Here is a 25,869-nt window from a genome sequence, read left to right on the forward strand (position 1 = left end):
TCCTGTCAGATTCGAACCAAGTTCTCCTCCACTTGCGCTCTAGTCGCTTACCCAACCGCTTCAGCCCCCGCAGTTCCTCAGTATACCAAGGGGCCATTTTTGCAGCAGGTCGGAAGGGAGCAATCATGTCTACTGCCCTGTTGAGTTCCCTATTCCAGGTTCCTACCAGGGCACCGACAGAATCACCAGCTGCACCAACGTCAAAATCCTCCAAGGCCTTTTGAAATCCCACTGGGTCCAGCAGCCTTTTTGGACGGACCATCCTAATAGGTCCACCACCCCTGCAGGGGTGGATTGCGGTTGTGAGACCAACCTTAACCAGGTAGTGGTCCGTCCATGACCATGGGGAAATCACTGGATCCCTCACCTACGGAACACCCCCCAGATCCGAACAAAAGATCAAATCGAGTGCGTGGCCGGCAACATGAGTTGGTTCAGAAACTAATTGGGATAGGCCCATAGTTGTCATGGCCGCTATGAACTCCTGAGCTGCACCAGAGAAGCCAGCCCCAAAGTGGATATTGAAGTCCCCCAGCACCGAAAGTCTAGGAGACTCCAACACCAACTCCACAACCAGCTCCGTCAGCTCAGTTAGGGAGTCAGTTGGGCAGCAGTGTGGACGGTACACCAACAGAATCCCCAACCTATCCCTAGTTCCCAGCCTCAAAAATATGCACTCACTATAAGTCAGTTGCCTCACAGGGGCCCTGGTAAGGGAAATGGTATTCTTGTGGACCATAGCCACTCCACCCCACCCCCCGCCCACTTCCCCTGGCCTGCTCCACAACAGAGTAACCTGGTGGGAGAAGCTGAGCCCACACTGGACCAGTCGCCTCCCCCAACCAGGTCTCGGTTATACATGCCAGGTCAGCTCCCTCATCCACGATCAAATCGTGGACAATTTCGGTCTTATTCTGAACTGACCTGGCATTGCAGAGGAGCAAGGCCAGATTCTGTGGGTCGTTGGAGCTGCTTCCCGAGGCCGAAGAGTTGACAGAACAGTTGGAAGTGGAAACAGTTACTTAATTACTGATTTCCCTTCCCCTGTAATGGGCAGTTGCTCTGCCAGCGCCAATTCTTCTATTCCCCACCACTACAGTAATAGCTGCCCCCAAACTGCTAGGCACACCCCCAGCACCATCCCACTCAAGAGAGCCTAAACACATGTCTGCAAAAGGCCTGGCCCAACCCAACCCAACCCAACCCCCCAGCCCTCAGTCCCACCCCCTTCAGCGGCCGCCTATAGGCGGCCTAACGGCCACGCCAACAGCTACGCCTATGGCGAGCCTCCTTGCTTTTAAGCTTGCAAGCCCCAGAAGCCACTCCCTCACAAGCAGCTCCCAGGACAGGCAGCAGGTGGTAGAACTTCAGCAATCTTCAGCAATCTGGGAGGCTGGCAACCAGCCAGCTGGAACTTGGCAGCCGACAAGTAGGCTGCACTCCATCTGTGCTGGAATGTCCACAGGAGGCAAAGGGGCTAGATGCTGAGTCCCAGCAAGGCAGATGGAATGGCCCTGCTCCCCCTGTTACCTTACCTATTAAACATTCAATATCAAAAGGTGTGTGTGTGCTAGTACATATGATGTTACTTGTCCCATTCAGACAGGTAATCTAATCACTTAATCTACCTAATAATCCTGTCTTAACATCCCAAATTCCCAGCCCAGCTGACTTTATAACTGTCTAAAAACCTTTTTCCAGTATTCCACTCTCCAAATATCCTCTTCCTTCCTTTTACCTCAATGTTCCGTGCTCTACACAACCTCCTATTCTCATCCAGACAGGTCTCAGACCACATGTTATATTTTCTGCCTGTGAGGTTTCTGCTGTGGTATAAACAAATAACAGGTTTTAAAAATTATATATGCTTGTTTGAGGGGAAATAGCACTGGGTGCTTTCTGAAAGCCTCAATCACATTCTTTGCAAAAAAGGAGGTGTCATCTTTTCTCTTTCTCTAGTGGTTCTATTCAGAATGGTTTACTGGGTCAAAGTTCACCCTGTAGAATCAGTTTTTATGTCTTGCCAGCAAATCTGAAAGAGAAAACTTTGAGGGAGGGAGGAAGAATCTGCAGCTAGAAGAAAGTAGCAGACTATTTTGCTATCAGGTTTTCTACCTGAAAATGCCAAGAGTACATGATTTTTTTCTGTATACAGAGCTCGGTTTGTCTTAATGAGGACTAGTCTAATGCAAGATCTCCTACTGAATACATCCAACATAGAATATACAGGTACCTCCTTCTCAACTAGGTAGTGACAGAAACAATCTTTATCACCTCCTGGATATGAGCATCCCATAAAAGTTGTGGGCTTTGGCTGTTTCAGTGACTGAATAAAGAGAAGGTTTCTCTCTATGGCTGTGTAGGCTGTTATGTATTTCTGTATTTACCTGGCTCCCAGTTGAGGCCAAGTACGCTTGTAAATGAGCACATGGCATAACATATATGTTATGCAGCATGAGCAATTGGTTCATCTAGCTCAATACTGTCTACTCTGACTGGCAGTGGCTTTCCAGGACTTCAGATGGAACTCTTTCCTAGTCCTATCTGGAGATGCCAGGGATTAAACCTGGACCTTCAGCTTGCAATAGAGATGCTCTAGCACTGAGCTACAGTCCCATCAATACTGAAATGACCTGCCATGATGTACATAATGTTGCATCATACTGGACAAGCCAAATGGTGCCTGAAATCAGTGGCTCATACAGGTGCTTAACTCTTGGAGATGGGTGTCCAGTATGTGAAACAGTACTTTAAAAAAAAAAAAAAAGCTACTTTGACTTTGGTAGAAAGCCATATATGGATTTTCACTCCCCTGCCCTGCAGAACAACATATAGGAGGAAGACAGTTTTTGTTGGCATGTAGAGGGAGCAAGCTTTCATTAAGGGTTTGTGGATTTTGTTGGCCTGAAATAAGTACAAACTGTGTATAAAGTCTGCATATTACAATGGTATGGTTGTTCCTTGCTGGCATGAGTATTCATGTTGGTCGTGTGTGTATAGACCTTTACAGTGCTGCCTTCAGATTACATCATCTTGCCTTCAGATAAACGTCTCCTTGTGGCTGCCTGCCTCTTGGAGATTGATCTCTGCTTGTGGGTGCCTTTATTGGATCTAGGTATGGATAGTGTTTGCCTTAGGCAAAGTACTATCTTTCTATCCACCCAAACCCCAGGATTATTGTGAGATCAAGTGCTGTTTCACTCAGTGTCCTGGGTATAACTTCTGCACCTAGCAGGATGCAGGAGCGAGCTTTGGACACATGTCCTCCCAGCTGCATGTAGAATGAATAGTGTGGCCTGTGTGGATATACTCCCCAACAAGAGAATCATGGAAAGTCCTTAGCTCAGTGATAGAGCACATACTTTGCATTCACGTCATGTTCAACCCTTGGCATCTCCAGTTATAAGAATCGTGGATAGGGATGCTAGGAATGACCCTTGGTCTAAGAGCTTTGTGCCACTTGGAGTAGATAGTTGTGGACTAGATGGACTAATAGTCTGACTCTGTATAACTCTGTATTCATCCAGTGTGGGCAAGTCCTATATGTGTAGGCCCAAGCACTGTATCTGATATGATGTGCCCTGCAATGCTGGTGTTGCCCATCAGCTGACATTGCTATGCATGTGCCAGGCAGCCCTGAAGGTGTTGTGCAAGTGGGCAGTTGTGCAGTTAAAACTGTGAGCCTGCAGTTGCACAGTACTACTTCCATTGCACAACTACTTGCACCTGCAGATGTGCAGCCCTGATGGTGTTGCACAAGGGGGCAGGTGCACAACTACTTTTTTTAGCCCACTTAAGGAAAGTAAACTTATGAGATCATCTAGCTTTCTCTCTCTGTGTGTGTCCGTCTGTCCGTCCATCCCCCTATCAACTTTGCAATGCCTGGACCAATTTGAATCAAATCTGGTACAGTTGTAGTGACACACGGACACCTCAACAGAGCAGTTTGTAATGATGCCATCCACTCCAATTCAATATGGCAGATGCATGGACGTTTGAGGCGGAAGTGGACTAACTTGTAAAGATGGTAATTATCAACTAAGATTATAGTGAAAGGAAAGTAGGCAGAACAGTTCTTACCAGAACTTTTTGTTTTTTACTATGTTTGAAGTACAGACTAAAAGCACATATAAACACTTGCAGCACATTTTTCAGAGCTTTTTTGGACCAGTAGTAGAAATAAAGGACAAAACTGCACCTACAGGTGTGTAGCACAACTTCCAATCGAAGTAGCACTGTGCACCTGTGAGCACACATTTTTAAGTAGCTGCACAACTGTCCACTTGTGTAACACCTACAGAGCTGCCTGGCATGTGTGCAGCAGTGCCAGGTGATGGGCAATACCAGTGTTGCATTGTGCATCATATTGACCTCTGTGTGATTGGGGAAGAAGGACTCACAAACCTGATTCTCTCCCTCATGGCTTGTGTGTGTTCCCAGATATATACACAGATGCATCCAGGTAATGGATTGCATCCAAAGAAAATTATTCATGACTAAACTCCCTTGAAATCCACAAGACAAGTTGTGACTAACTTAAAGTCACACTAATTTCCATGGGACTTAGTCATAGCCTCTACAGCTTATGAGCTCCACACACAATGCGTTTACTGCAGAAAATACTGATTTAAAACCACGGTTCCACAGCAAATTGTTACATGCCCTAACTGAAGAGGTTTGTCACTTAAAATATGATAGTTCCTTTTTAAGAAGAATGGATCCTGCTTTTTATTTTCAGCTTCTCTTGAGTGTTCAAGTATTAATGGCCACAATCCCACCAGAGTTAATTACCACAGGTGGCCCTCATTATTTGTGGGGGTTCCATTCTGGCATACAGCAGCAGATAACAAAACCCTGGATAATGAAACCTTGAGTCAATGGGAATTGGTGATTTAGGTTCTGGAGCCCACGAAAATGACTGAAAAATCACAAAAAACCAGGGTAAAAGCAGAAATGAGGATGGAGCATAGCACTGTCCCTTGGCCAACTCAGGTCTCCCACTCTCCAGCTCCTCCAGCAGTGCCTCCCAGCTTCTCCAGTAATGTGTAATCATGCTGTTTCTTCACCCCACTGTTGAAGTCCAGCACTTAGCAGCACAAGCCCCTTGGCCTGATTGGTTGGTAGGCTGGCCAACGAGGCAGCACTAAATTAAAATCCAGTTCAAGTAAACATATACAGAGGAGTATGTGTGAACTGAGTGAGAGGATCAATTTTCAATGGATAATTAAAATCCATTTTAACTTTTAATTTTAATTGCAGTTTAAAGTAAATACAGTACTGTAACTAGCAATTTTTTTTGAAAATTCTAACTAATTTCCCCCCATCAAAATTAAAAATTTAGAAATGAGATAATTAGCATCTTATGAGGGCAGCTCAGTGCTGCAAGAGGCTCCAGAAAATGGCTCCAAGAAGCCCTACAGGATTGGCTCAAAAAAGGTTCCATAGAAATGGCTCCAAGAAGCCTCCAGAAGCTCCAGAGCAATGGCTCCTGAAGGGTCCCAATTGCTCCCTAAGGATACCAGATGCTGCCAAATGCTACCCAAAATGGCTTTTAGAGCGCAAAAAATCTCTAAACATGTAGACCAAAGCACTCCACTATCCTCTTCCAAATTCTTCTCACAGCCCATGAGCACATGCAGCAAGAGCACAACCATGTAAGGGCAGAACTGCAGATATGCAAAGCCATTTACTGCGGATAACGAGTTCGGGTATATATTGCCTGACCATAGGTATGTGAAACCACGAATACCAGACCATAGGTATGTGAAACCACGAATGCCAAATCTGTGGATAATGAGGGCCACCTGTAATTACTTCAGTTCCCACGGATTTTTTGTAGGAGATAGCAAAGTATGCACCTTACCTCTGCTATTGAAATCAAGGATACTGTGGATTATAAAATCTTTATTATGGTCAACAACCAGCTTCATATAGTGAATAATCACTGTATAATAGCAGCAGCAATAGTAACAATAACAACACCAAAGCAAGAAATTGTGCATACAAAACAAGTTAGCCAGAGTGTAATTGACTACAGTTGTTGTTAACACGCAATTTACGAATTTTGCAAACGGCTCCACAAAATTTAGCAGCACAACTTAGTCGATTATGTAATCAACACAGAATACAGAACTAAACATGTGCATGACTCAATTGCAGTTGATGGGATTTGGATGGAACGTGGCCTATCTCTGTACCTTTCTTTCTCTCTCCTTTTAAGGTAGAAGAACTGTATGAAGCTTACAGCATCCAGTGCAGACTACGAGATGGTGCTTCAAATATGAAACATGCTTTTTCCTTGTCCCCTTCAACTAAAGCATCCAGAGAGAGCCTGGTAGAACTCTATAAGAACCTGCAGGAATGTACAGAGGTAATACTGCTTTTGCATCTGCCAGAGGGGACTGTTGTGAGCCAAGCCTGATTCACACTCTAGCAATGAGAAAAGGGCTTGTTCACTCTAGCCACAAGCTGGCAGAGTTCTTTGATAGGGTGACTATGTATGATCTGGACACACAAGTAGGAGGAAAGACAGACACACTCATAAAGTTTCAGTGGGCTTTATTAAGGCAATAGTGCTGATCAGGTAAGTCAAACAGGTCAGTAAGATCACTCAGGTTTCCCAGTAGTGCAGTCAAGCAAATCAGTTAAATCAATAATGTTTCCTAGTGTAGTGTAGTATTTCTAACTCATAAATGTGTTGGTTGCATGTGAACTCAGTGTTAAGCTAACTAGTAAACCTCAAAAAGGATAGAGGAAATGGAAAGAAAAGCAGGGAGGGTTGCTTAGGAGCGGGGTGACAGAATGCCGGAGTTTAGTAGAGAAGAGGGGTTGAGGAGACAAAGGCCGAGATGTCTTCCAGGACAGCATATTACTGATTCTAGTTGTGTCAAGTTGAAGTGAGTGTTGCTTGGGTCCGAGGCTAGAGTGCGGAGCAGCAAACAGGCTTCAAACAGGCATGCTGGTTTGCAGATGGAGAATAGACAGAAGAAGCCCCAGCTTTCTTGCCCCGTGGCAGAAGCTGCAGTCTCTTGTCCATCAGGGGGCACTTTTGCCTTTTGCTACGCAGCTAGGCAACAAGCATGAGCAAAATGTTCCATGAAGCCATGTCCCAAAAAGCTAAGTTCTTATGGTCATTTAATCCTTAGATCTGGACATAAAGTTCTTGCAAAATAGCAATTCCATCAGGAACCTAAAAGGTGTCCATTAACTTGTGTCAGAAAAACTTGCTCACTCATGACAATTGTTTTTGTCAGAGTTGGGTTTCAAGAGATTGAGAGCCATCTCTTACATGCCGTCAGTCTGTTATCAGGAAAGAATGGTTTCTTCTTGGGTTCTCAAGACAATCTGCATTTCTGAGTTTTGCAGATTTGTCTCTGCTGTGTGAGCAGTCTTGAAGCGCCTCTGCCTCAAAGAGCTGTTAGGAAGTCAAAAATGTCAAACACACTAATCCTATATGTGAGAAATGTTTGTAAATAAACCTAATGTGCATTTCTAAAAACATTCCGAAATGATTGCATGTAAATATATGTGAGACAAGAAATCAATGGTGCCAACTGTAGCAAGCTGCAGAAATATTGCGAAGATACCTTCCAGATGAAATGCAGGATTTCTCCTGCTTCTCCCAAGGCAATTTACAGTTGTAACACAAGACAAAGAAATCTTGCCTGTTTCTCAAGAACTGACCAGTTCACTCAGAGTTCACCGATGCCTGGCATCAGGGAATCTCTCAACAGAATGACTATTTCAGACACAGGCCTGAGCCTGGCCTATTGGGCCCTCAACTCCGATCCAATTGGGGTAGCCTTGGCCAAAACAGGACTCTTTTGTCCACAATTAAAGAAAAAGAGTGTTCTGTGTTAGCTGCTATTAAATGTTACTATGAAAATCCTCCTGAAGAATGGATATTAAATTTATGATCGGCTCCACCAAAAAACCAGTGCTCTGAAATGCATGCTTATGTCACTTAGGTTTGGTGCAGATCAGTTTGTGACTAGTTCAGTAATAATCTTGGAGTCTCCTTACCCAAATGTAGGAATTTTACAAACCTATATAGGTTTCACACCAGTCTAGCAGTTATGGCTTCCTGCATAGAATCCTGCTAATTTGTAGTTTGGTGGGAATTCTGCGGGGGTGGAAAATCCCGAGTCTTCTCCCTCACATAACTGCAGCTGAACTTGTGATGCTCTCCTATGCTGAGTCAGAACATTGGTCAGTCTAGGCCACTAAGCATACTCCGACTGGCAATAGCTCTTCAGGGCTTCAGACAGGGGTCTTTTCAGACCCTACCTGTAAATGCCAGGGATTGAACTGTGAACCTTCCACATGCAAAGTGTGTGCTCTCACTCAGCTATAGCTTTATCTGGGGAGGAAAAGTCTGAGCTGATGATGAAGAACAGAACCTTCTGCAAAGGGGCTAGCAGGGAGGTGGCAGCCCACTTGCCTGGGTCTATGCCTGCGCAACACCACCCTTCCTCCTTGCCAGTGGTGGCTGGTCAGTACAGGCAGGAGAGGTACTCCCCCCTCCCAAAAAACAAACAAGCTAATAAAGGATCAGTCTTACCAGCAGCCAGGAAAACCTTCAGAGCAGGGAGCTTCTTTCAGCCCCTCCTCTCCACCTGTAACTTCTTGTTCTTACTGGCTGGAACAGCTGCTACTCAAGCTGCCCCAGCCAATCTGATTCCTAAGGGGCTCCTCCTGGCATTGCCCCCAGGAAGAACTAAAACAGTGGGGTAAAAATGCACTTCCTGGTTGCTTCAGGGATTATATTTTAATACATGTTCCCCTTCTTCCTCAAGGCAGTACTAGGAGGAGCCCCCTAGGAATCAGACTGGCTGTTGCAGCTTGAGTAGAAGCTGTTCCAGCCAGTAACCACAACAGAGGAAGTTGAAGGAAGCGGGGTGAGGCTGGAGGAAGCTCCCTGCTTTAGAGAATTCCCTGGCTGCTGGGAAGTCTGATCTTTTACTAGCTTGTGTTTTTGGTGGTGGTGGGGGTACAATCCTTGCTTTCTCTCTTCTTTCCCTCTTTCTGCCTTTTGCCTTTCCTTTGTGCTTTCTGCCTTTCTCCCTTCTTTTTGCCCTGGCTTTTTTGCTTTCTGCCTCTCCCTCCCCCACCCCCAAACATTTCTGTTTACTACTTTTGCCCCCTGCCTTTCTGCTTCTCCCCCTGCCTCTGTTTTCCTCAGTCTGGCAGGCTTGGGTAAATACCCAAGCCCACTGGAGTGGATGAAGGGGAGCTGGTAGGCTTCTGCCTCTGTGACCAGGTTCTCCCCTGCCCCCCTACTCCAAAGCCCACCAGCTGCTACTGCACCTTGCCCATCACTTCCTTGAGGCCAGCACTCTACTGGCCTGAATATGCTTCCTTTCCAGTATTCCTCTTCAAAGGTAGAGTGGGAGGCTGGAAAAGGAAAAGGGTGCTGCCAGAAGTAGTAGACCCTGCAGGGAAGCGATGGAGGGAGGTTGAACAGAAAAACAGCCCTGCTGGACTGGGCCCAACTCCCATCTAGTCCAGCATCCTGTTTCACACAGTGACCCACCAGATGCCTCTGGAAGCCTACAGGCAGGAGTTGAGGTCATGTCCTCCCTCCTGGTGTTACTCCCCTGCAACTGGTACTCAGAGGCATCCCACCTTTGAGGCTGGAGGTGGCCTATATCCCTCTGACTAGTAGCCTTTGATAGACCTCTGCTCCATGAAGGTGATGGGCAGGCAAACAGCCAAGAGGGGGAGCTGTAGCCCACCACATAGTTGTCAGTAAATGCTGTGGTGGTGAATCAAATACAATACATTGGGCTGGGCCCATAAAATCTCTTGGCATATTTTGGAAGAATAACTATTAAACAAGTTTGGATTTTTAGGGTAGATGTGGTCGTAGGCAGGAACCCAACCCAAATCCTGTCTGTTTTAAGCAGGTGAAATGCAGGAAGGAAGCATTTCTATAACTGTTTAAGGGGAACAATAATACAGACAGTGTTCTCTCTAATTTATTTCATTTATGTGTAGAATGAGTTTTGCTCCGGATGGCAGTATCAAGGCAGTGTGTGTGCACATGCATTCAGAGTGGGGCCTTCCTGACTCAACCTGAGTGGGATCTAAAATTAACTGAGCAGACATCAAAAACACTTGTGAGTGTGCACACAGGCACACGCCTTAGAGGGAACACTGAATACAGGCACTGCAAGCCTACCTGGAGAGAGAGAGAGAGATGAATTTATTTATTTCCAGATTTTTTAGAATTGCCTTTTCCATCGCTTGCTCCCAAATGTGTGAGACGCTGCTGAATTGTTTCCAGGAAAGGGAGTTGCATTTCAAGCATGTTGTGTAGGTCATAAATCTGCCAGCCCTGCCTGCTTTTGCTGTGGCAAGCCAACTGATCAACAGCTGAATCATGACACCAGTGCATGCTGGTCCTTTTTAATGCCATTGCATGTTCAGTGTGCCACTGCTTCATATCTGTCTTTCAGGATATGTGTCTGATTGAAGGCACACTTGAAGTGCATTTAGGAGAATTTCACTTGAAGATGAAAGGTAAACTGAACTCTTATCTATATATTTTTCACATTTGTATACCAGCTAACATGTAAATCTCCACACAGTTTACATAAATGTTTTAAACAGAAGCCAAAACAAACAATAAAAATGATTAAAACTATTCCAAAAAGAATTATATGTGGGTGGTGGTGGAATTCCTAAGAATGAAGCATACATGCTGGACCCAAGAACTGAATTGCAGTGTCCCTGAAGAGTAGAAAACATTTATTCTCGAACCTTGCTACAGATGTTTGCATGAACTATACACAGTGAACATCTCCAGATTCTTTCTCCATACTGGGCCAAAGTACATGTGCCATTATGTGCATCTTTAATAGATGCACTTAATGTGGACGTGGGCCAGAAATCTTCCTTTTATCTTCAAAAATTAGCAGCAGGGGGAGTGACAATCCAGCCTGGGAGTGTGGTGCATAGTGAGGATAGGATTTACATTTTTCTCCCTGCAAGATGTTTACCCCCATCCCCATTTGCCTTTCTGTATTCTCCTTCAAGCAAATCATCCTTTTTTTGTTGGCTAAATGATGTCAATACAGCTCCATTGCCTTGAGTGCAGAAATCTCTCATGGAAAGCAGTGAGTGAGTGGCTGGTTGCTAGAGTGTTGAACTAGGACCAGGGAGACCTGAGTTCAAATCCCCATTCAGCCATGAAACTTGCTCGGTGACTCTGGGCCAGTCGCTTATCTTTCAGCCTAACTAAACTCACAGGGTTGTTGTGAGGATAAACATAACCATGTACGCTGCTCTGGGCTACTTGGAGGAAGAGCAGGCTATAAATATAATAAATAAACAAACAAACTGTCTGCAGAACTACCATGATTTCTGTTGGGATGTTTGGAACTTTTGAAACTAACTTAGCAGATTCAAACTACTGCCACTGAGGTTCAAACTTTACATTGGTGGTTCCATAAATAAACTACTACCATACAATAATAATAATACATAACTAGCTTATCTATCCCACACAGAACATCTGTACTCTAGGACTTTGTTGCTCACTCACCCCCTCAGCTAGTTTCCCCACACACTCACTCAGCGAGGGCAGCATTGCATTGGCCTAGATCGGCTCCTACCAACAGTCTCTGCTGTGGCACCCCACCGAGTCTCCTTGTGAGGATGACGGCCAAACTGGGCCTTCCCTACCAGCCTGCATGGATGGCCCTCAGTGCACTCTTCCGTCCCGGCTTGGCCGTCGTCCTTGTGAAGAGACTCAGCGGGCCGACAGATGCTGTTTCTCAGTGTCTCTTCTTTCTTTTCTCACCTCCTCCTCGACCTCCCTCGCTCTTCGGCAGCAGCTGCCCTTCTGGCAACTCTCTTTTGCCAGAACTCGCGTGAGATGTGCCACGTACCACCCGAGATTAGCCACGGACCACCTTAGCGTTTTATTTATAGATGACTTCTTATTTGACTGCCTATCCCTGTATAAACCTGCCCAGTCTTTAACATCAACTGCAAGGACCTGGATCCCTGAGCTGCCACTAAGAGAAATTTGATTTCCAGAATGGATATGCAAACTAGAGCCTTCGTGGTGCCCCACTTGTGGAACTTGGTACATGAGATCAGCTGAGTTTACATGTGGTCTTTCACTAAGGATGTATAAATCAATTCGAATTCAAATTGATTTGACTATAATCTGGGTATTTGAATGATTTAAATTTGAATTGAATGACCCCTTAAAAGGGAAATTTGCATTCGAAACAAATTTTTGAAATTGGATTTGAATTTTATTTGAGAGCTGTTTGGCACCTTTGAAAAATTATTCAGGCCTCCTGATTGCTTAAAATAGGCACCAAAAGAGGGTCGAATACATTCAGATTTGATTCAAATACAAATCAAATTTTTGTTCCAGATTTAAATTTGATTCGAAACAAATTTTCAGAATTTGATTTGAATTCAAAACAAATCAAATTTGTTTTGTGTACATCTCTATTTTTCACTGATGCAGTATCATATTAGTGTGGAGTTATGGTAATGTCATTTGTAAGTTGCTTTGTGATTTTAAAAATGCAAAAGGTTATAAATATTGTAAATTCATTTATATAGCTCTTTGGAGTTTTAATCTCGTATTGCAGATAGGGGAGGCTGAATCTCAGAGATAGGCTGGGGCTTGTCAAATACCACCAAATACGACCCAAACTACATGGTACACAGAGTTCCACATAACTTACCCCATCTTTTTGAAAAGGAAAAGCCATTTCAGTCAGGAGCAGAGAAAGGATGATTGCTAAAAATCACACTTGTTTGTTTGTTTGTTTGTTTGCAGGCAAAAAATACAGGGGCAGCTTGCAAAGCATAACTTTGAAAACAATGGCTAGTAGGGGAAGGGTTAAGCACCCCTCACCCGACCCCAGCTGCTTTTGCTCAGTTTCTGAATACAGCCTTAAATGACTTGCTTATGCATGACTCTCCCATGTAGAAATTTATGAAGGGATGCCAACCAGAATGATGGTTCTTAAGATCCCTGATCTATGCTAATAGTTTCTTGTTCCTGGAGTCTTTGAATGTTACAAATTCCTTTCTTTGTTCTGTGTCATTTCCAGGGTTGGTGGGTTATGCACGTCTCTGTCCAGGAGACCAGTATGAGGTATAGTATTTAGCAATCCTATTGCACAATGAAGAAAAATGCAAATGCAGAATGCTTTTCTACTAGGGTCACCAAAGCTATTTTTCTGTGCCAAAATCAGACCTGCAACCAGATTTAAAATGAATCCAGATTATCAGTCTAATGTGATTGGAGTTGGGTGCAAAATATCCACTTGAGCGCCTTGCACAAGAAGATATTTGTGGCTGGCCGATAGTTACTATAGTCACTGGGTTTTCATGGAAAGTTTCTTAAGGAGTGGCCTCCTTCAGAATGGCTAGAATGGTTCCCTCTCTCTCAAGGAGGCACCCTGGACCCAGCTGATCAGTCCCATCTGCTAGCCAAGTTGGGCAAGGGTCAACTGGATTTCTGATCTGCTGTACTCTACCAAGCAGCTAGTCTTCACCCTTAGGCCGCAATAGCTGAAAATCCACCCCCAAATCGGAACCCAATCATGATGGCAGGGAAGCACATTGCAGGGGACTCTTAATTTCAAGATGAAAGTCTTTCTGTGGCCTAGCAGGCATCTAATATGACTTTAGGAGTTCTGGAATAGGGTTTCTGAATAGGACTCTCTTCTCCCATATGAATGTTGTGCATATTAAGATCACCTGGGGAGGCATTTCTCTATGTGCTCCCATCCTCGGGAATGCAGTGTGTAACTTCCAGAAATGGGGCCTTTTTGTAGTGGAGCCTGGGCCTGTTTTCCGGGTATCTGTTGACTTTCTGGGTGTCCATATTTTGCCTATACTTTGAACAGCCCTTGATTTTGTACTGGTCATATTTCCAATTCTCTGTCCTTGGTTGCTGTTGCCTTCATTGACTCCTGCTGTTTTATGGTGTTCACTGGTTATTGTAAGCCACTTGAAACACCTGTAACAGTAGACAGGTAGGGTATAAATGTTAAAATATGTGGATGCAGGCAAAAGAGAATGTATGACCCAAGCTGAGAGAAATGGGGGTTATACCCCTTAGAATAGGGGTTCCCAACCTTTAGTACTCAGATATTGCTGAACTACAATTCCCATCATACCTAGACACAACAAATTATAGCTGGGGATGATGGGAGTTGTAGTTCAGCAATATCTGGAGTACCACAGGTTGGGAACCCCTGCCTTAGAAGAAAAGGTGCTTTGTAGGTATAGTATATGATGGGAGGAGAAAGGCAGCCATGAGACTACTCTAATGGGAAGGAGATCCCATAATCTCTGAAATCATCAGTGGTAAGCAGCCTGCACAGTGTGTCCAGGAATCCTTTGAGCATTGAGAAATATTTGTACCAAACATCCTCTGCCCATACCCTGGGATACATTTACTCCAGTGTCTTCATCTTGTGTGTCTCTTTAGGTATTTATACGGCTGGGGCGCCAGAAGTGGAAACTGAGGGGGAAGATTCTGACGGATGACAGTCAAACGTGGGATGAGGAGGAGAAAATTTTTATACCCAATCTGCATGAGAAGTTTGAAATCAAGGTACTAACATGGGTGGGTTGGAAGCTTCTTAGAATCAGAGAATGTTGGAGTTGGAAAGGACCTTGGAGGTTCCCAGATCTGGAGATTCAGTCACTAAATGCCAGGAATTGAATATGGAACCTTCTGCATGCAAAGCAGATGCTCTTGCACTGAGCTGATTTGCCAAAACCTATTGCATGTTACTTTTACATCTCTTAAAACGCATTCACCATTCCATACAAATAACTCTAATGTTTGGCTCATCGCACAAGACTCCTATCCCACCCACCCCGCCCGCTTACCTTTCCTTGATACTTGAGTTTCCTCTTCTACAAAGCAATGTGGTCAACCTGGCACAATACGTACATGGAACAATTAAAATTGTGGTGCTTTGTGCTCAAGAATTGGTTGGAGGGACTATATCTAGAAGGTCAGTTGCATTATCTTGAGGGTTTACAAGTTATTCATTAGCATCTTTTGTACAACTTTCTTAGCAGAATCTAGGCAAGAGATAATTGCCAATATGTTTGTTAGTAACTGTAACCATGAGGTCTAGAAACACACTTCTGCACTACGGAAGCTGAGATTTTCAGGATACAGTATTGCCTGCTAGATAATGGGGTCTGCAGAACATGTGGTCCTGTGTATAATAGAGCTTATGCGTAGTGTGTGGGCTGTAACCTCACTAGCTGATGTGATTTCTTCCAGGAGAAGGAAGAGCAAGCTTTTCCCTGATGCATTCCAGTGCTGGTCTTTTGCACATGTGCACTCCACAAGCACAAAGATCAGCACAGGTATTAAGTGCAAGAATGTACCTCTTCTCCCTCAACATTCTTCACTATGTCTAGGCAGAAGTGATTAGTTACCTTCTTAATAAAACACTCACTTCCTAGCAGCAGCACCTTGGAAGTGGAGCCTTTATTATGGGGTGCAGTTAACATGTTCTCAAGACATATTCTGTAGACAGTTGGAATAGATGCACTGTTAAGAATTTGCTCCCTTTCAAGTTCCCAAACCCAGTAGCTATTCTTCCATTAATGTTGGCGAGACGCGACTCAGGATTAATTCACGCATGCCTATACAGTACATTACTTAGTTTATCTACACTGATGATTGAATGTGTGAAATGTGCTCACTGAAAAGCACTGTCCTTGTGAGGTGATACAGAAGTTCTGCCTGTAGCACTGGAACAGAGGTGGCCCAGTTACACATACAAGCAGGGCTGAAGCATCATTTCTTTGAGCCAAGTGCAAACTTGTAAGGTGGCCCCTCTCTCCTATACACACCATCCCACGTACATAAAACTTTGGAAATCATGACATAAAATATTCTGTTTTAATCCTGAAATTACATTCTACATAGCTGACTTTTGTAAAGTTTTGATTGTTGGTCCTAATGGTATTATTCAGTTGATAGCTTGATTTTTAGCCTACTTTCCTTAAGGGAGCCACCTAATGGTGCTGCGGAGAAGCAACCTGCCTAGAGAGCAGGAGGCTGTTGGTTCAAATCCCCACTGATAAGACTATGGGAAACACCCATATTGGGCAGCAGCGATATAGGAAGATGCTGAAAAGGCATCATCTCATACTGCACGGGAGGAGGTAATGGTAAACCCCTCCAGTATTCTACCAAGAAAACCACACCACTCTCTGGTCGCCAGGAGTCGACACGGACTTGATGGCACAATCTTTCCCCCCACCTCCCCCACCTTTCCTTAAGGAAAGTAAGCTTATGACATCACAAGCATTCTCCCCCCCTCTCCGTGTGTGTGTGTCCCCATCAGCTTGGCAATTCCTGGACCAATATGAACCAAATTGGGTGCAGTTGTAGGGACAAGGGCTTAGTTTGTTATGATGCCATCCACCCCAATTCAAGGTGGCAGATGCATGAATGTTTGAGCTAACATTGTTAGCTCAGCTTCAGGAGTGAATTGAATGTAAAACGAATGTTTGCTGCTTTTGAATCTGCACTCTAATTCACAGACCATGTTGTCCATAACTGAATCAAAAACATCCTTCTGAAAAAGGATTCTTGGTCATCTTCAGAGATGGTAGAATATGATTGCTCCATATCATCACGAAATTGTTTCTGCTTCTTTACTCTCTCCTTTGGCAATTCTGGCAATATCTCTAGGCCTTTTCTCCAGAGGGAAACTCAAGGAGACAAATGCTGCACTGAGGGCTAAAGTTTTGTCCCCAGCACAGCACCTTTTAGGAAGGAGATTAAGACAAGAAGCAATTGCTGCGGCTGCAGTAGCAGAGGGAACTGCCTCTCCCAGCTGAGAAGGAGGTGGCTTATGAAATTTGAGACTCTGGGACATTCACTGGGGGCCCAGGCCTCATGGGCCACCCCCTAATGATGCCCCTTCATGTCACGCAAGGAAGCATAAATTCCTCTGTGTCTCAAACGATGAGTCCTAGAACTAACTGCACAAGCACACTCTCTGTTCTGCAGGAAGGCCAGCAACTTGCTTTTCAGATGTTGCTTCTTCTGCTTCTGATGGCTCCTTCAAATCTCACAGTGGAGACCTTGTACATAGTACATAACTTTCCATAAATATCCCCAAGCATGACCTATAATTTAGCCTGTAGCTTTTTTCCTCATGGTAATAGGGCATACATGCTATTTCTATTACTACTACAATTAGCAGATCTACTGGATCTCTGGCCCTCAGTAAAGTGTACCATTCACCCTCCCCTATGGAAGTCGATTATATGTTCTGTTAATCGGGTAAAAATATGCATGAATGAAACAACTTCACATGATTGCAGTGTTCAGTCAGTCGATTTTAAGGCTCCTCACATGACACTCTGGTCCGTTTCACACTCCAGATAAATAATGTGGCTGCTTATTGGGTGCCGTGAGAGCAGAGACAGCCTGTGTTCAGTGCATGAATACTGGCAGACTCCCTGCCCTCTATGCCACAGTCATACCCCCAGGTGGTGTGGGGTCCCCACTCACCCTCGTCTGCACTGCATACCGCTCCCGCCACCCCTTCACCAGGTTCCTCCTGGCTGGTGGGTAGCACTCTTCCTTTGCACTGGCCATTCCCAACTGGCTCCAGATGGTGAGAAGGAGAAAGAGCCTGTTTGGGGTTTTCCTGCTTCCCATTGACTGTGAGGAGCCTGGTGAGGGAATGATGGGGGTGGCATGGCAGGTGAGCAGGCAACAGCAGCACTAGCTAGCTGACTGGTGGTGGGTGGCAAGCGAGGCAGCCCTGGAGGCAGGGCCGTGCATGTTCTCTGGATGCGTCTGTCCAGTTATAGCTCCGACCCTGCAGGTTGTCTTGGCAATGTCGTTTTGGTTGGTAGGCAGTGACGGTGGTGCAAAAGTCACCTGCTCAGAATATTGGCATGCTTGTCGGAAGCAGCCCTGCTGCTACCTTCTTGTATTGATGGGCTTGCTGACGACGTGGCACACAGTGAATCTATTTGCGTGGCAGTTTTGCTGAATGCCCTCCCCACTGGCTAAACAATAAACCAGCTTGTTTTGAAATAGTCTCCCAAGAGACTGGCTCTTGCTTGTCATGTGAAGTTCTCTCAAGCACCAGCCTGCTTGGATCTACGGAGCTGCTCTTCAAACAACTGTTGCAACACTCATTCTTTTCTGGCTGTAGGCAGGGCTACACGAATTCCTGATCCCTCTCCAGCAGAGCTTTTGGAAATGTATTTAAAATGTTCCTTTCCTCACCCCCCTGGCTTCATGGTGAGAGGTTAATTGAGATGCACTGTACAAATATTGTGGGAAAACATGCAAGCCGTGAGTTATGCCAATGAAGATGAATCATCTCTTCTAAATTCAAAGAAGCAGTGATAGATTTGGCTTTTGTGTTTTTTGGCTAATCTGAAACCCCACATATTAGACCCTCTGTTTTCCTTCGTCTATAACATTTTAACCATCTGGGGTGAGTTCACATGTGCATTTTTATCACTCGATGACAGCTACATCAAGTGATGACCTGCATGTATGAAACGGCTATTGTAAATAGAGATTTGAGGCATGTTGCACCCTTTTACAGCTGTAAGGATGAAACTGGAAGAGATGGTGGGAATTAATCAGATCTCCTACACTTTTTTAAAGGGTAAAAGTACCTGGGAATGGGAGTGTCAATTTAGATCGGGGATATAATGGTATAGGAGGGGATTTAACCCCTCACTTGTTTCCCAGTCTGAATTGTTGGAACTGCCATTTGCCCTATAAGGCAAACCCAATGGTTTACTTGTCTACAGCCTCTTGCTTGTGCTGTATGTCCTGCCCTCAGGTGGTCCAAGACATTTTGCTACCAAAGGATGAGACAATACGATACCCCTCATATCTGCGGGTGGATACTTGGCATTCTTGGGCCATGCCACCAAGACAGCAATATGCAAGCACACTTGGTCTATGCTACCGAACCAGGGAGTGGTTCTGGGGCATTTCTAGCTCAAATTAGGAACCGAAGGGACCATAGGAAACTATCCTAGACTTAGTCAGACCATTGGTCCATCTAACCCAGCACTACGAACATGTCTGCACTGGCTGACATATTCAGCTCTCCAGTGTTTCAGGCAGAAGTGTTTCCCAGCCCTACCTGGAGATGCCGGAGAGTGAATCTGGTACCACTACATGCAAAGCAGATGCTTTGCCTCATCAGCACTAAAATGACCTGCCACAATGCACAGAACCAAGAACTCGCCAAAGAACCACAGAACCAGCGCCTCACCAAAGGGCTGCTCCTGCCTACCCTAAGACACTTACAAACATGGTTAGCTATGTGGGATAGGGCAGTGAACAGGATATCCGCCCTACCAACTTCTATGCCAGCACCTCTGTCATAGCTTTCCTGAAAGAGTCCTTGGAATTCTAGTTCGGTGAGAATTCTTTTAGGAATTCTTAACTTCCATCTTGGAATTAAAGTGCATATGTATTACATATAGCCTGTCTGGCTTCCACAATGCATCTGAAAGTACATTCCAGGAGATTTTCCATCCAGGCAGTGGCCAGATCTAGGCTGATTTAGCTTCAGCAAGGATGCTGTATCTTATTCCTTTGGATCATGCCTGGGAACTACAATTCCCAGGCGGTCCTGAGGAGAGGTAGTGACTAGCTCTAAAACTCTGTTGTAGAGATACCCTTTATACTTTCCAGCTACACTAACAATAGCCATTGACTGACAGCCTAACACTGTGCTGCTCATGCAAGGACGTTGCACTAGTGCAAGGCTGCTGCGCTAACCACTTCAGTAAGCAGCTTGCCCAGTAGGTGTGCAGACTAGTGTGCTAGCACAAACATGCTCGCACAATAGGTGTACAACCTATGGCATGCCTCATATTTTAAGAGGAACCTTTGCACAAAAGTGCAATAGCGCAGTTTCAAACATCCTTGCACCTTTGCACAGCTATGTGTCCTTTTTGTGCTAGTTCAACTTTGCTTGTGCTACAAGCTCAGCATTAAGATATCATGTTAAACAGCTGCCAGATTCACTGAGTGGCAGAATATAAAGGAGATAATAATCATAACCATCCATTTTCTGTTTATTGCTGTGTGTGCAAATTTCTGGTATATACTGAAACTGTACTATAAATTTTGTAATCATTATTTTGGGAGTGATATGCTATGAATGTATCTACAGATAATGTCACAAATGCAAGAATGTGCTTTGTAAGTTGCAGGAACACCTTTTAACTTTTCAAAAACAGCTTTTAGTAGAACATCCTCTATAACTCTTACCATTCTATGGCAGTTCTGTTTACATGGTCTAATTCACACTCTACCTATATTTTCTCTGCCAACTGTTCTTGCAGGTGAAAGTGGCAATATGTGGATAGCTGCCCTTGAAATAGCTGTCGTAGCTGAAATTGTATATTTTGCAGGTTACAGAACTGCGGGGGCTGAGCACCCTTTTGGTTGGCATGGTGACATGTGATAGCATAGACTTCTTCATGACAAGGCCTCAAACTATCATTGTGGATATAACTGAACTAGGTACCATCAAACTGCAACTGGAAGTCCTCTGGAAGTAAGTACGTGAATCTGAGTGTTAACTGCCAGGTCAAACGTGTTATATAGGACGATGGACAAATGGTGGCACCAAAAGCCATTTGACTTGGTGACTCTACCAAAGTGTATCAAGGGCATGGTAAAATGTAGGGATGCGCAAAATGTTTCAAGTAGAAATGGGCCGTTTTGAGCTCAAAACAAAATGCCCTTTAAAGAGCCTGTTTCGAGCACTGAACAAAACCCCATTTCGATCAAAATGTTCTGAGCGCCATTTTGGAGGCTGCCTTTTCCCTTGCTGATTGCTTTTTCAACACTGGCTTGCAATCCTATGGGGATTTTGGGGAAAGGTTAAAAAAAATTGGTTTAAAATTGCCTGCTTGCCCATTTCTTTTGTGGTTGGGTGATAGGTAGCGCCTATCATGCTCTACCACCCACAAAAGAAGTGGGCAACCAGGTGCATTGTTCCCTATGTTTGAAACACCCAAAACATTTCGAATTTCATTTTGTTGAAACAACTGGGTCAACTGCTGTTTCAATAGAATGTTTCGGCCAACTGAGTTTTGTTTTGTGCTCAAAACAAAACGCAAAATTGGTTTCGTGAACATCCCTAGTAAAATGTCCATGTTTACACTCCTAAAGAGAGAGATTTGAGTTGGAAGAGAGAGTCTACGCATGATAATTTTCTATCTCTGTTGGGCGTTTTCTATTTTATGGCCCAGCTTCAATGCATGCGAAGCTATTACTGCTAAATGGTGGCCATTTGATTGTGGAGCCTAACTACTCCTAATGGGAGGAGGCCGGTTTAGGCAGTGAAGTATACTCTCAGCCTGCTGTCTGAAGACCAGAGGACGCTTGAGCTTGCTGAAGCTGGCTGTCTCTGCCGTAAAGCGAAGCTAGTGCTCAGGAAGGGGGTCATGTTATATTTGCAGTGCTCAATACCATTGCTCTCTCTTCTTATCTACAGACCAAGCTCAGCTTAGGTAGTGGCAGCACAGGCACTCACCAGCATACCTCCACTTTATAAACTGGAAGAATGGATGTTTGGGAGGAGAAACTAGCTTGAAAGCTTTCTGGTGTCTTCTCTCTTTTTAAATCTTCATCCTCCCTGTTTCTTTGTGGTAACTCTCTACCACTGGCTTTGTCTGGATTCTGTTTTTAAAATGAGCTGCTCTGGGTGGAGTTGATGCACACCTCCCTAGTTCTGTAGGCATGAGCATACAAATACAATGAATGAATTCTTAAGATGAAACTAAGAGCAAAAACCTTTGAAAGACCACACACTAAACATTTGGCTGAAGCCTAAATTAAGGGGAAGGGAAGAATGCCATCTGAAACAAATTGTTCACATATTCATCAGCTCTCCTATGTTATTAATCGTAGCACAAGGACTGTAATGGATCCTGTACCTCTGTGTGTGTGTGTGTGTGTGTGTGTGTGTGTGTGTTCACAAGGCACAGTTGTAAAGGTCCATAACCATTCCTGGGTAAGCACTGGTTCCACTTCAGAAATGCACCTACAGAGGCTGTGACAAGTGGCCTCACTTTTTAAACCTTTTTAGATAATATTTTTTGTAAGCTACTGTAATAAATTGTTTGCTATTAAAGACTGACTTGAAATGGTAAAGTGGTTTTATGGTTGCTTTTGTGCAAGGCACATGAAGTGATATTTTCCCCTGCAGCAAAACAGTGTTTTTTGAAGGGAAGGTAGGGATGTGTGAATTGATTCAGGTACAAATCTATTTGTAGCCAAATCTAGCTGATTTGGAGACAGAACAAATCACCTCTGTGGTCCATTTGCTAGATTTGGGTCCAAATTGAATTGTGCCAGATTCAATCCAAATCAATTCAAGATTCGGATCCCTCTTATTAATTTCCCCCAGATTCCCAGCTTTCATTAAAACAACAACAACAACAACAAAAACCAAAACAAAGCTAAGTTCTAGCCCTTGTAGAAGTGGAGTTATGGAGCAAAATGCGTGGTCACTATTTTTAAGTGTTTGGATTCTTTGGTATATAATAACTTTTCCTCAGTGAATCCCTGTGAGGATTCATTGCACTCCTTCATTTTGACTGTCTTTGGACAGTGCCAGCTGTCAACTGCCATGTGACAACTATATCCCCCTCCACTTGCAAGGCAGTGGGGTACGACTCAGTTTATGTTCTAGGAATTTTTTCAGGTGTTTAGACTCTTTGGTGTCTAATAACCTTTCCTCATAATGAATCCTATGAGGATTCATTACACACCAAGGAATCTAAACACCTCAAAAATTCCTAAAATATAAACTAAGTACCCAGTGGCTTGTGGGTTGGAGGGTAGTTGGCACATGGGATGCCACTAATTCCCCGCCCCCACCTGCAAAGCAGTGGGGTCAAAATGAGCAGAAGAAATGAAGGTGTGTAATGAAGTCACCAAAGAATCGAAACACTTCAATATTCGTAAAAAATAAACTGAGTACCCCACTGCCTTGCAGGTTTCATTTTTAAAAATGAAAACTGGGGATCCATGTTGGGGTTAGGATAGGGCGACTCCGAATCCCCATTATTTCCTATAGAGGAAATATATAAAATCAGTAGAAACTTTTTAAAAAGGCATTAAAAATCAACCAAAAGCATTAAAAATCACTGCCTTGAAATTTGGGTGGTAGGTGGCACCCTTGGGGACCTACCCACTTTGGTGCCCCTATCAATCCTGGGGTGATTAAAAAAAAAATCAATTTGTGCACATCCCTAAGGGAAAGGTGATGTTTAACTTTTAAAGAAGAATATATGCATTGTCAATACACGATTATTAGATTTCTTTCACTGTCTCTTGAACGACACATGAGAAAGATGTATTTTTGTCCCACATCTCATACTTCCAGAAGATCTTAAATATGACTGGGTACCGGTGTTCCCTGTAAGAGGGATTCCCAAATGTTGCTGACTACAACTCCCACAATCCCCAGCTGCAAAGGCAATTGTTTGGGGATTTTGGGAGTTATAATCAACATCTGAAATCCCTGTTACAGGGAACACTGCCACATAACCCTTTGCATTTCTGGATATTTACAAGGGGACATCTTCAGCTGGGTCAGATGAGTGCTTCTGGGCACATAAAATACATTTGGGGATGTGCCAAGAGTGTGCCTGCCCCGATGCCACAGGGAGACACTCCAATGTGCTCTCAGAGCATCCCTTAACCGTATGAGGGGGTTATTAAGCTGAATTGCCCCTCATCACACACAACCCTGTTTAAATAAGGATTTGTAGTGTGCGTAGGGGGTTGATTCAGATGAACACTCTTCTCACACGATTAAGGGATGCCCTGTTGAGATGCTCTCTGGTGATGCCAGGGCAGGTGTGCTCTCAGTGCTCATGCACCAGCTGGTGTTTGTCCAAACTGGCCCCTTGGCTCTGTAGTGTGTGGCAATTGCGAATACAGCTCCGGGGAGCTGAACAGCTCCTCAGAAACTTTTAGTGTAGATCGTTCATGTCAGCTACTACCTAAATCAGCTTCAGCTTGGTCATGAACTGCATTGTAAACCTGTAAGAAGACAAGCCATTTGTCTGCTGGCAGGAAGTCTGAAACTGATACATGTAGCCAAGAGCAGAGGAGGTGTCACTGATTCAGATTCTCCCTTTTGGCTGGGGGGAAAAGTTTCCAGTGCTCTTCACAGCTCCTCCTGATTCACCTGGTGAATTGCCAGGTGAATTAACTTTTTCTCTTGCCAGCTCTTTAAACTCAGACGTGTCTGTATGCCAATTATTTTCAATACTTCCTAAGGCCTGAAGTCTTTTCTGCACTTACAGGGAAGTGCAGAAAATTTTACCCTAAAATTAAACAGGGACACCATGGCAATTGTACAAATTGAGTATGCACAGAAGATGAGAAAAATGAGTTGGTATCTACTTTTTTATTGCTACAATAATGTCTCCAAGGTCTATGAGAACATCTGGCATTCTGTCCACTCCTAAACTGACAGTGCCGCTAGAAGTAAAGGTTTTACCACTGCCCCTGGTGGCGCAGTGGTAAAACTGCCGCCCTGTAACCAGAAGGTTACAAGTTCGATCCTGACCAAGGGGCTCAAGGTTGACTCAGCCTTCCATCCTTCCGAGGTCGGTAAAATGAGTACCCAGAATGTTGGGGGGCAATATGCTAAATCATTGTAAACCGCTTAGAGAGCTTCCAGCTATAGAGCGGTATATAAATGTAAGTGCTATTGCTATTGCTAAAGTTGTGCCGTCGAGTCAGTGTTGACTCCTGGCGACCACAGAGCCATGTGGTTTTCTTTGGTGGAATACAGGACGGGTTTACCATTGCCATCTCCTGCACAGTATGAGATGATGCCTTTCAGCATCTTCCTATATCGCTGCTGCCCAATATAGGTGTTTCTCATAGTCTGGGAAACATACCAGTGGGGATTTGAACCAGCAACCATTTGCTCCCTAGGCAAGTTGCTTCCCTGCTGCACCATTAGGTGGCTTCTGCCACTAGAAGTACCACTAGAAAATTTAGGGGGAAGAAAAATGCAGTGGCTGATATACTGTGTAAAGCTGTTAGCCTAGGAATAGAGCATTTGCACAGTTGTGCAAGAGCACTCTTGCTCAAGATGGAACAATTGTGCAAATGCAGTTGTGCAATAGAAGGCCACTGTTCCTCCCTCTCATGCAACTTCATTTGCACAGTTATTTCCGCTCTCACAAGAGAGAGCGCTCTTGCACAACTGTACAAATGCTCCATTCTTAGGCTGATGGCATCTTGCACAGTATGTTAGCCTGTGTTTGGGGAATCTGTGGCCTTTCAGGTAGAAGAGAGCCTTCTCAAAGGCCCATTCTCCCTAGGAACAGTACTAAGAAAACAACTGCACCACCAAGTGAGCCAAGGATAGTTGTGACAGCAGCAGCCAATAAGCCAATCCTGTCCTCTTGCCTTCTCTTCTGTTTGCACATTTAGAGATGTCATTCACACAATCAAAAAACTGTGTTCTACCTGTATTTGGAAGCTTTTTGTGCTCCCAATTTTGGGTTGTGTAGAAGCAAGGGAAGAGGAAAACCTGGGTAGAAGTGATTGTGTCAAGGCCAGGTAGGAAGAAAAGCTACCCAGGTTTTCCTCCTACCTTGCTTCCAGACAACTGAAAATTGGGAGCATACACAGCTCCCAAACCTGGGTAGAAGACAGTTTTTGATGGTGTGAATGACCTCAGAGTGTGTTAGAACAATCCTCTCTCTTACAACAGCTACAGCTTCTCAAAGACTAAAACTGGAGCCAGAAGAAAAGCTGCAGCTGTTGTGTGTTTGCCAGTTACGCAGTGTTTAAAGTCACAGGAACTTGGTCCC

The 25,869-nt window shown here is 44.4% G+C and overlaps 1 protein-coding gene across 10 annotated transcripts in view; it reads left to right on the forward strand.

The window, feature by feature from the left end:
- Positions 1–25,869, forward strand: part of RIPOR3 (RIPOR family member 3) — a 156,868-nt gene that overhangs the window by 98,311 nt on the left and 32,688 nt on the right. For 9 of the 10 annotated variants that reach the window (XM_053250826.1, XM_053250823.1, XM_053250824.1 and 6 more), the window contains 5 exons: positions 6,221–6,370; positions 10,458–10,521; positions 13,083–13,126; positions 14,471–14,596; positions 20,428–20,573. In XM_053250826.1, coding sequence (XP_053106801.1) covers positions 6,221–6,370; positions 10,458–10,521; positions 13,083–13,126; positions 14,471–14,596; positions 20,428–20,573 — 530 coding nt within the window. Of the gene's footprint in view, positions 1–2,155; positions 2,230–6,220; positions 6,371–10,457; positions 10,522–13,082; positions 13,127–14,470; positions 14,597–20,427; positions 20,574–25,869 lie in introns of all 10 variants that reach the window. The other variant, XM_053250832.1, reaches the window with a different exon arrangement.

This window comes from Hemicordylus capensis, chromosome 4, assembly GCF_027244095.1.
Source record: "Hemicordylus capensis ecotype Gifberg chromosome 4, rHemCap1.1.pri, whole genome shotgun sequence".
Classification (NCBI taxonomy): domain Eukaryota; kingdom Metazoa; phylum Chordata; class Lepidosauria; order Squamata; family Cordylidae; genus Hemicordylus; species Hemicordylus capensis.